At 45.9% G+C, this 11,407-nt stretch overlaps 1 protein-coding gene across 1 annotated transcript; it reads left to right on the top strand.

Moving 5' to 3' along the window:
• Positions 1-502: 502 nt before the first annotated feature.
• On the top strand, positions 503-10,964 carry LOC122927814 (ATP synthase subunit gamma, mitochondrial-like). Its single transcript, XM_044280043.1, has 6 exons — positions 503-614; positions 1,043-1,077; positions 3,785-3,916; positions 4,053-4,257; positions 10,599-10,742; positions 10,817-10,964. Exons 1-6 carry the CDS (start codon positions 535-537, stop codon positions 10,947-10,949), a joined length of 729 nt encoding a protein of 242 aa, XP_044135978.1. The 5' UTR covers positions 503-534; the 3' UTR covers positions 10,950-10,964.
• Positions 10,965-11,407: the final 443 nt, after the last annotated feature.

An 11,407-nucleotide genomic window follows, 5' to 3' on the forward strand; every position in this document is an offset into this window, starting at 1 on the left:
TGAGGTATAGACTTTCATTATTACATTCCCAGTACTGACCCAGAAAGTGTTTGTCAGGTTCCTCTCTGTATATTTGACTCCATCTTGTGTATTATTTTATTATTTGATGCAGTTGGGATTTTAGAAATGCCTATATTAAAAAAATATATGTTACGCCATTTGTAAGAGAAAATCAGTGACGTGTATAAATACACCGTTCAAAAAGTTTGGAGGTATGAAAATATGCTGCATGTAAAACACCCTAAATGTCGCAAATAAGTGCTGAGCCTGAGGTGACCCAATTATGAATGTCATAATTTGGGGAGGGATGTTACAGTTTCCACATGTTGTACATATGTCATGGCTTGTGCATGAGCTTCCACGACGAAATATAGGACGGACTGAAATGACAACTCTCTGCACCCGTCATGTAACGTGAGGACTTCCGGTCCGGATAAGAAATGCCCAAATCGAACATGGCGATACCAGAAGGACATTGACAGATCTCGCGAGAACTCCGCCTCCTGCCCGCTCTTCACGGCTAAGTTGCGGCGCATGCGCCTACTGCGCTGTCTGACCTTGCCTGCAGTCACCATGTTGTCCCGCAGCAGCGTCCTCATATACCAGCCACAATGGTAAGACCCCGTGTTGGGGTAGTTTAGACTTCATGGAGGGGGGATGGGGCAGGGAGTGACAGCTGGCAGCGGTGGCTGGCTGTGTGGAGCCTTATTCCTTGAATGCCCGCTGGCACAGACTAGGCCGCAGCCGGCCCTTGTACTTGAAGGTGTCAGGAAGCAGTGCCTGGAGGGGTCTTCTCTCCTGTATGCCCGGCATTGGGGGTGACATCCGTGTCCTGCATTGTAGGTCACTGCTCGGGATTAGAATAGCGCCCTCTTCCTCCTGGTGCCCTGGCACAGGGTAAGGGCAGAGCTATATCTCCCTGGGCACAAGCGGGCATGGTGTAGAATGTATGAGAAGGTGGGCAGCTCTTTGTGACCCTTATTAACCCTCTGCCCCCCATGTGTTGTATGACCACTGATTGACGTCTTGCTTTGTGTTTTAGGGGTCAAGTCAGGAACATGGCAACTCTGAAGGACAGTGAGTATCCGGGTGCAACGTGGGTCATTTAAAGAGTCAATGTCATAAGTGGTTGGGGTTGACCTGTACACTGGCGGAGACGGCTTGATGTATAATGGGGAGGGGGGCTGGTCCCTGTTCCCGTGTGAGTAGTCGGTACTCATTGATGTCTGACATTGACCCTCTCCTGGGACCACCCTGGTCTGATGTAACCTTGGGGTAAGCTCTCCGAGAGCCCATCATGTGGCATGTTTAGAAGCTTTGCAGTGTTCTGTACTTTGGTTTTCTATGCAAAATTGTCACACACAAAAAATCTGCACGCAATCTCCACCCTGTGAGCATACCATTAGAGGGGCGCGGATTTTCAACACTTGGTTATGCCCATGACCTTGTTATTTCAAGCATGTTCCTGGTGGAGTCCTTATTCTGCCTTGCTGTGAATATCTGCTTTAGGGTCCATTCACACATCCGTAGAATGGGTCCAGATCTTTTCCGAAAGGAATCCGTACCCATTCATTCTCTATGGGGCCGGAAGAGATGTGGACAGCACCCTGATCTTCTGGCCCGCGGCTCCCGAAAAAAATTAGAACATGTTCTATTCTTGTCCACAATTGCGGACAAGAATAGGCGGTTCTGTGGTGGTGCTGGCCGGGTGTATTGCAGATCCGCAGCACACTATGGACATTTGAATGGACCCTTATTCCACAATACCTCTGCATGTAATGTGCACTTTTAAGGATTCTGGCTCTTGCACCATCCAAGTCATGCTTTCTTTACCCTCTTCCTGCTGCTTGATTGACCTTCTAAAGCCTGGATTAGACAGGTAGACCAAGTGATTGTTGGGAAGGAAGCGTTACCTCCCTGCAATCGTCTGCTCGCTAGAGGAGGAGACCGCTGCTATCGCATATCAGTATGCCATTGCTCGTTCCCATACTGTCTAACCGTGGTAGATCGCTTAGACGGCAAAATCAGAATTGCCTGTTTATCGGCCAATTGACGTCAGTATTAGGCCTCTTTCACATGACCGGTTTTTTTTTCGTTTACGGGCCTTTTTTTTTGCGTTCCAGATACGAAACCATTCATTTCAATGGGTCCGCCAAAAAAAAACGGAATGTACTCCGTATGCTTTCCATTTCCGTATTTCTGTTGTTCCGTTGAAAGAGAGAACATGTCCTATTAGGGTCCATTCACATGTCCGCAAATGGGTCCGCATCCATTCCGGAATATCGGGAATGGGTGCAGACCCATTCATTCTCAATGGGGCAGGAATGGATGCGGGGAGTACACTATGTGCTCTCCGCATCCGCATTTCCAGAGCACGGCCCTGCAAAAAAATAGAACTTGTCCTATTCTTGTCTGCAATTGCGGACAAGGATAGGCAGTTCTATGAGTGGTGTCGGCTGGGTGTATTGCGAATCCGCAATACGCTATGGACGTGTGAATGGACCCTTATTGCCCGCAAATCACGTTTCGTGGCTCCTTTCAAGTCAATGGGTCCACAAAAAAATGGAACGCATACGGAAATGCATCCGTATGTCTAACGTATCCATTCCATTTTTGCGGAACCATCTATTAAAAATGTTATGCCCAGCGCAATTTTTTGTTATTACTGTATATGCAAAACGGAACAGAAACTGAAAAAAAAAAAAAATGGAACAACGGATCCGTGAAAAACGGACTGCAAAACACTGAAAAGGCCATACGGTCATGTGAAAGAGGCCTTGGTCATGATTTTAAGAATGTAATTCTTAATTTGAATTATTACCGCCCGACACGTCACACTCAAAGATGATCACTAACATGCGAACGCTCGTCAGCGATTATCGGCCAGTGTAATACAGCCCTAAATAGTGGCCCTATCATCTCCTTGTCTGTCCACATCTTGACCAGACGCACTCTGTCTTCTCAATGTGAACCATTCAGGCGTGCGCGGTCTCCCTTTTTTTGGTGCATGTGCCGAGGCCAGGTTCTGTACACTCAGCTATACCGTGCAGGCGTTGTGAAGGAGACGGAGTACGCCTGTGCAAGATGTGGAGACATACATTGCCACTTTTCAGAAACCTCAAGCGCAGGGGGCAGGAAGAGTGTGCAGCAAGCGTGACCGGAGGATGCAAGAACCGGCCTCCTTGACTTCCAAGTGTGCATTAGCATACAGAGGCATCATGGAATAAAGCGGATTTTAACAGCCAAATAAAAAGTCTCTGATGATCAGCTGTTTGAGAAGGCAGCGATGCTGGTAGTATCGCCGTGGCCTTCTCGCTGTTTACCGCAGGCCTAGTGACGTCACGACTAGTATCAACTGGCCTGGGCATTCAAGTGAACGGCGCTTAGCCGCGCCCAGGCCAGTTGATACTAGTGGTGACATCACTGGGCCTGCGGTAAACAGCGAGAAGGCCGCGGCACTACTACCAGCGCGGCTGCCTTCTCAAACAGCTGATCATCAGATGCTGATGATCTATCCAGAGGATACCCCTTTAAATTGCCTGGCAACGACCGTTGGGTACGTGCATCCTCAGATTTCATATTGGTGACTGTTTATTTGGTCACTGGTGTAATTTTTCTTTTGTTTTACAAGCTTCTTGACACCTTTTTGTATCAGGTTATATTTTATTATTGGTTAGGCTTACAACGTGATATTTTGTGCCTTCTGCTGTCAAATCTAAGAAACGAGGACGTAACCTAAGTGCTGTTGAGCTTTGACTTGACGGATTGATCTGTTGTGTTCCAGTTACCAGGCGACTGAAATCCATCAAGAGTATCCAGAAGATTACACAGTCCATGAAGATGGTGGCTGCAGCCAAGTACGCGAAAGCTGAAAGGGAGCTGAAGCCAGCTAGGGTGTATGGGACCGGAGCTTTAGGTAAGAACTATTGCAGTTCCTCAATGTAATGGAATTGCTTGTTTCTGCCTTGGGAGGTAATATTTGTACTTTTCTGTAATGTACTAAGCACAACGTGGGTAAAGACGTCTCCTTTCTCTGCTGTTGTTTCCCCTAGCATTGTATGACAAAGCTGAAATCAAGGCTCCTGAAGACAAGAAGAAGCATCTTATTATCGGCGTGTCCTCTGATAGAGGCCTTTGTGGTGCTATTCATTCCTCTGTGGCAAAAGCCATAAAACATGAAATCGCATTGCTTTCTGGTGGTGGAAAAGAAGTTAAAGTCATTGGAATTGGGGACAAGCTAAAAGGTTTACTTCAGAGGTTTGTATGAAAAGCTTTAGGATACGGGTACAGCACTACTACCATATTGAGAAATGCTGATTATTTTTTTTCCCTTTAAAGGGGTTGTGCCAAGTTTGCAAGTTATCCTCTAGCCACAGAATAAAGGGATAGCTATCTGATCGCTGGGGTTCTGACCCATGGGACCCCCACTGAGCCCGAGAACTGGGACCTCTTTCCCCGTTATGCCTTTCCGCTCCATTTATTTTCTATGGCACGTCCGGAGGTAGCAGAGTACATGATTGGCGGTCCTACATGGAATAAATGGAGCAGCAGGGCGTATTCCCGACTTGCCTTTCACTCAGAATGCGGGAACGATATAGGTAAGGGTCCCAGAGGTTGTACACCCAGCAATCAGTTAGTTATCTATCCACAGGATGGGGGATAGATGATAACTTTCAAACTTGGCACAACCTCTTTAAAGGCACCTATTGGAAGGTTGTTCCTCCCCCAAATAGCATTACAAGCTATTAACTACCTGCTGTGCGGGCTAAAAGGGGTTATTAAGGAAAGAAGAAGCAGGAGTTTGTTGTTCCGTTGAAAAATAGAACATGTTCTATTAGGGTCCATTCACATGTCCGCAAATGGGTCCGCATCCATTCCGAAATATCGGGAATGGGTGCAGACCCATTCATTCTCAGCATTTAATGCCCACACGTGCTGTATGCTAATCACCTTGCTGGCGTTGTGGAGGCGCCTGGCAAGTCTAGTTGGCCATGCACTAAAACTTCATGGCACTCACCACAATTTATGAGGGAATGCTATAAGTGGCTCAACTTAATATTTTATGTGGCTTCTTAATAGGGATCGACAGATTATCGGTTTTACTGATATTATCGGCCGATATTCAGGATTTTGAACGTTATCGGCATCTATTTTGCCGATTTATACCGATAACGTATTGGGAACAAGGATCGCGCTGCTGTCAGCGCTCTCTGTGTTCCCTCAGCAGCACAGGGGAGAAGGAAGCAGTGTCTTCCCGCTGCTGCCAATGAGAGGGGGGACAAGAGGAGGGGCGGAGCTATGGCCACTGCGCCACCAATGAAGATAACTCTCATAAATTCATATACAGGAGGCGGGAGCTGGCTGCAGAATCGCATAGCCGGCTCCCGACCTCTATGAGCGGTAGCTGCGATCCGCGGCACCTGAGGGGTTAACTACCGCGTATCGCTGCTACCGCTCATGTGATTCTGCAGCCAGCTCCCGCCTCCTGTATATGAATTATTGAGAGTTATCTTCATTGCTGGCGCAGTGCGCCCCCCCAACCCCAGGTAAGTATATCCTCATATACTACTACTTTATATATTGGCGTACAATTACTAATGCGAGTGTTCCTGATTCTTGGGTAAATTGCTACAAAATGTAGCTGGTGCAATCTGGCGCATCTAGGTTTAGAAAGGGTGCGTGGCCTTGTGTGCAAGATTTAGTGCCAAAATTGCTCAACAATTCTGCTGTAAAACTGTCTCAAACTAAACCAACCAATAGTTGGTAGAGAGCTAGACGAAACTGTATGTCCCTGCACCAAATTTATCATCCAGCCTCAGCCACTGTGATGAATCTGGTGCAGCTCTAGACAGCTTAGGTTTACGCCATCTATAGGTTTAGTAAATCTGCCCTGCTGTGCATGAACAATCGATGTTGGGTCTTTCAAGATGGTGCCTGCTTAGGAGCTAAGTGGGTGCTATAGTCACCGAATGCCTGCTGTGGCAGGCTTGGTAGGAATGCAGTGATTCTCCCATAGCCTTTAATGGTAACTTATTGAAGTCCATGGGATCAGTGATCAATTGCATGTTAAAGAGGACCTTTAACTAGAATAAAAAATCTAAACTAAGCATACAGACATGGAGAGCGGCGCCCAGGGATCTCCCTGCACTTACTATTATCCCTGGGTGCTGCTCCGGTATCTTCATATGTTCGGCTCAACTGGGTGGAGCCTGCCGGCGTATCCTTCTCCCAGGCTGTAGCGCTGGCCAATCGCAGCGCTCAGCTCATAGCCGGAGAGAGAAAAAAAACTCTCCGGCTATGAGCTGAGCGCTGCGATTGGCCAGTGCTACAGCCTGGGGAAGGAGACGCCGGCAGGCTCCACCCAGTTGAGCCGAACATATGAAGATACCGGGAGAACTGAGCGGCGCCCAGGGATAATAGTAAGTGTAGGGAGATCCCTGGGCGCCGCTCTCCTTTTCTGTATGCTTAGTTAAGATTTTTTTATTCTAGTGAAAGGTCCTCTTTAACCACTTCAGCCCCGCTAGGTGAAACCCCCTTCATGACCAGAGCACTTTTTACACTTCGGCACTACACTCCTTTCACCGTTTATCGCTCGGTCATGCAACTTACCACCCAAATGAATTTTACCTCCTTTTCTTCTCACTAATGGAGCTTTCATTTGGTGGTATTTTATTGCTGCTGACATTTTTACTTTTTTTGTTGTTAATCAAAATGTAACGATTTTTTTGCAAAAAAATGACATTTTTCACTTTCAGCTGTAAAATTTTGCAAAAAAAAACGACATCCATATATAAATTTTTCGCCAAATTTATTGTTCTACATGTCTTTGATAAAAAAAAAAGTTTGGGCAAAAAAAAAAAATGGTTTGGGTAAAAGTTATAGCGTTTACAAACTATGGTACAAAAATGTGAATTTCCGCTTTTTGAAACAGCTCTGACTTTCTGAGCACCTGTCATGATTCCTGATTCCTGTGACAAAAAATAAAAAATTCTAGGAACTCGCCGTGCCCCTCACGGAATACCTTGGGGTGTCTTCTTTCCAAAATGGGGTCACTTGTGGCGTAGTTATACTGCCCTGGCAATTTAGGGGCCCAAATGTGTGAGAAGTACCTTGCAATCAAAATGTGTAAAAAATGGCCTGCAAAATCCGAAAGGTGCACTTTGGAATATGTGCCCCTTTGCCCACCTTGGCTGCAAAAAAGTGTCACACATGTGGTATCGCCGTACTCAGGAGAAGTTGGGCAATGTGTTTTGGGGGGTCATTTTACATATACCCATGCTGGGTGAGAGAAATATCTTGGCAAAAGACAACTTTTCCCATTTTTTTTATACAAAGTTGGCATTTGACCAAGATATTTTTCTCACCCAGCATGGGTATATGTAAAATGACACCCCAAAACACATTCCCCAACTTCTCCTGAGTACGGCGATACCACATGTGTGACACTTTTTTGCAGCCTAGATGCGCAAAGGGGCCCAAATTCCTTTTAGGAGGGCATTTTTAGACATTTGGATCCCAGACTTCTTCTCACACTTTCGGGCCCCTAAAAAGCCAGGGCAGTATAAATACCCCACATGTGACCCCACTTTGGAAAGAAGACACCCCAAGGTATTCAATGAGGGGCATGGCGAGTTCCTAGAATTTTTTTTTTTTTTCATAAGTTAGTGGATATTGATTTATTTATTTATTCTTGTTTTTTTTCTCAAAGTCTCACTTTCCGCTAACTTAGGACAAAAATTTAAATCTTTCATGGACTCAATATGCCCCTCACGGAATACCTTTGGGTGTCTTCTTTCCGAAATGGGGTCACATGTGGGGTATTTATACTGCCCTGGCTTTTTAGGGGCCCTAAAGCGTGAGAAGAAGTCTGGAATATAAATGTCTAAAAATGTTTACGCATTTGGATTCCGTGAGGGGTATGGTGCGTCCATGTGAGATTTTATTTTTTGACACAAGTTAGTAGAATATGAGACTTTGTAAGAAAAAACAAAAACAAACAAAAAATTTCCGCTAACTTGTGCCAAAAAAAATGTCTGAATGGAGCCTTACAGGGGGGGGTGATCAATGACAGGGGGGTGATCAATGACAGGGGGGTGATCACCCATATAGACTCCCTGATCACCCCCCTGTCACTGATCACCCCCCCTGTAAGGCTCCATTCAGACATCCGCATGATTTTTTACGGATCCATGGATACATGGATCGGATCCACAAAACACATGCGGACGTTTGAATGGAGCCTTACAAGGGGGTTATCAATGACAGGGGGTGATCAGGGTGATCACCCCCCTGTCAATGATCACCCCCCCTGTAAGGCTCCATTCAGACATCCGCATGATTTTTTACGGATACATGGATCGGATCCACAAAACACATGCGGACGTCTGAATGGAGCCTTACAGGGGGGTTATCAATGACAGGGGGTGATCAGGGTGATCACCCCCCCCTGTAAGGCTCCATTCAGACATCCGCATGTGTTTTGCGGATCCGATCCATGTATCCGTAAAAATCATACGGACGTCTGAACGGAGCCTTACAGGGGGGTGATCAATGACAGGGGGTGATCAGGGAGTGTATATGGGTGATCACCCCCCTGTCAATGATCACCCCCCCCCCCCCCTGTAAGGCTCCATTCAGACATCCGCATGTGTTTTGCGGATCCGATCCATGTATCCGTAAAAATCATACGGACGTCTGAACGGAGCCTGACAGGGGGGTGATCAATGACGGGGGTGATCAATGACAGGGGGGTGATCAGGGAGTTTATATGGGGTGATCATGGGTGATCAGGGGTTTATAAGGGGTTAATAAGTGACCGGGGGGGGGGGGGGGGGGGGTGTAGTGTAGTGTGGTGTTTGGTGCTACTGTACTGACCTACCCGAGTCCTCTGGTGGTCGATCCTAACAAAAGGGACCACCAGAGGACAAGGTAGGAGGTATATTAGACGCTGTTATGAAAACAGCGTCTAATATACCTGTTAGGGGTTAAAAAATTCGGATCTCCAGCCTGCCAGCGAGCGATCGCCGCTGGCAGGCTGGAGATCCAGTCGCTTACCTTCCGTTCCTGTGAGCGCGCGTTCACAGGAAATCTCGGCTCTCGCGGGAGGACGCGTATATGCGTCCACCCAGAAGAGCAGGACCGCCGGCAGGACGCAATCCTGCGTACGGCGGTCCTGAGGAGGTTAAAGTCCCCTAGGGAGTCTAAAACTAAATCTTAAAAAAAAAAATGAAAAATACCCCAAGATAAAAAATTGCCACCCTTTTTGAAGTTTTATTAAATAAACAATTAACATAATTATGTTATCTCCACGTCCCAAAATGTCCAAATTATTAAAATATAATATTTATCTTGTATGGGGAACAGAGTAATGGAAAAAAAATAAAAATGGTTGATTCACTGTTTTGTTGTTGCTAAAAAGAATAAAATGTGATCAAAAAGCTGTATGACTATATCAGCTCTGTAGATGTAAATATTAAAGTTATGGGGGTTAGAATATGGTGAGAGAAAAAAAAAGAAAAACATTTTTAAAGTTAAAATTTTTATTTATTTTTTAGAAGTATTAAAAGACAAGAAAAACCATATACCGTATTTTTCACTTTATAAGACACACCGAATGATAAGAGACACCCTAGGTTTTAGAGGAGGAATAAAGGGAAAAAAAATATTTTTCATCAGACCCACGATCAGCCCTCCAGGTCAGACCCCCTTCAGACCTTATATCAGCTCTTGTTTCAGTCCTCCATCAGCCCTCAGAGTTCCCTGCCAGACCATCAGGCTTCAGATCAGATTACAATTTTTAAAAATCCTCTTATTTCTCTTGCACCATGACTCCTCTCCACCTCCGGCAGAAGTCGCACTCCCCTGTCTTCTCTGGCCTGTGCTGCACTTTCACCTGACTGCATGCAGCGTCGGGTTAGAGTGTGCCTCAGTAAGAAAGACCAGGGAGGGCGAGTACAGAAAGCACTTGCAGTGCTTTGCTTCCAGCACCTAATGCATACTAGTGAGCGCTTTTTATAATGGAAGTGCTCGCTAGTATTCCCCCTTTTGGGGGGGAGAAAGTGCGTCCTAGGGCTCTTGCACACTTGAATGGGGTCTCCGATCCGCATCTGACGTACCGCACCGCAAAAAACTAGTGCATGCACTACTTTTTTGCGGTGCGGAGGCGCAGCCAGAAACACCACGGAAGCACTCCATAGTGCTTTCGCACCGCATCTCCGGGTTTGCGGACCCATTCACTACAGCCACGGCGGGGCAACGGCCGTATGCATGACCCCTTATCCTTATAAAGCGAAAAATATGGTAAATGTGGTTTTGCCGCATAGGGAATGCATTCAAAATAAAACCCATTAAACAATGACATATATTTTTTTTATTTTTTTTCCCAATTCCACCCCATTTTCAGCTTCCCCCTTTTATTATTGTATATGGGATATTAAGTGGTGCTATTAGAATGTACAACTCTGAAACAAGTTCTGACACAGCTATGTGAAGGGAAAAGTAAGAAAGGCACGGCTCCTGGAGGGCAGGGAGTAAAAAACAAAAAAATTGACAATGGCTGCGTCAGGAAGAGATTAAAGACACTACTTTTCTTATTTCAGGACTCATGGTGAAAACTTTCTCCTGACCTTCAAGGAAGTTGGCAGGAAGCCTCCTACTTTTGGTGATGCGTCTGTGATTACTTCAGAGCTTCTAAACTCTGGCTACGAGTTTGACCAAGGCTCCGTGGTGTTCAATAGATTCAGGTATGAAGTGACACTAGACTGATATCTGCAGTGCTACACGAGCTTGCGCTGAGCATTTTGTGCTGTACTTGTAGGTCTGTGATCTCTTATAAGACTGAAGAAAAGCCATTCTTTTCTCTTGACACAGTTGCAAATTCTGGTAAGCATTTATGTTTTTTTTTCATCTTTGGGAGGCTTGTATACATACTAAAATCATGGAAAAACTAGACCCATCCAGTTTACTAGGCCATTGTGGTCATTCATGGGTCATTATATGAGATATCACATACATTAAAATATCAGGTTATATGTTTGATTGCAAAACCAGATTTGTTGCTTGGTGAGTCTAATGTGAAATCCACTACTACTAAAAGTTCCCAAAATGGGCTGACCACACTAGGCAGCATCGGGGAATACAGGAAAAACACATTTTGTGGAGAATAGGAGCAGTGTGTATAAAGTTTTATCCTGCCAGGTTCTGAGGCGTAACTTCACTGTAAAGCGCTCTCTGCACTGAGCTGCTTCCCAGACTCTCCCCTCTGCTCTGAGTAACGGCTGTAGCACCCAACCAGGAGACCGCTATAGCTGTCGCTTAGAGCAGACAGGAGAAGGCTGTGAAGCCGATCAGTGCGGACAATACCTGACAGTGAAGCTCTGCCTTCAGGGAATTTGCAGGAGAAGATCCT

The sequence above is a fragment of the Bufo gargarizans genome, chromosome 2 (genome assembly GCF_014858855.1).
Source record: "Bufo gargarizans isolate SCDJY-AF-19 chromosome 2, ASM1485885v1, whole genome shotgun sequence".
NCBI lineage: Eukaryota > Metazoa > Chordata > Amphibia > Anura > Bufonidae > Bufo > Bufo gargarizans.

Excerpts from the sequence above, each read along its gene's own strand:
- LOC122927814 (XM_044280043.1), top strand. The coding sequence starts at position 535 with ATGCGCCTACTGCGCTGTCTGACCTTGCCTGCAGTCACCATGTTGTCC. Across the intron at positions 4,258-10,598 it reads CTAAAAGGTTTACTTCAGAG|GACTCATGGTGAAAACTTTC; the intron begins GTTTGTATGAAA and ends TTCTTATTTCAG. Across the intron at positions 10,743-10,816 it reads GTGGTGTTCAATAGATTCAG|GTCTGTGATCTCTTATAAGA; the intron begins GTATGAAGTGAC and ends CTGTACTTGTAG.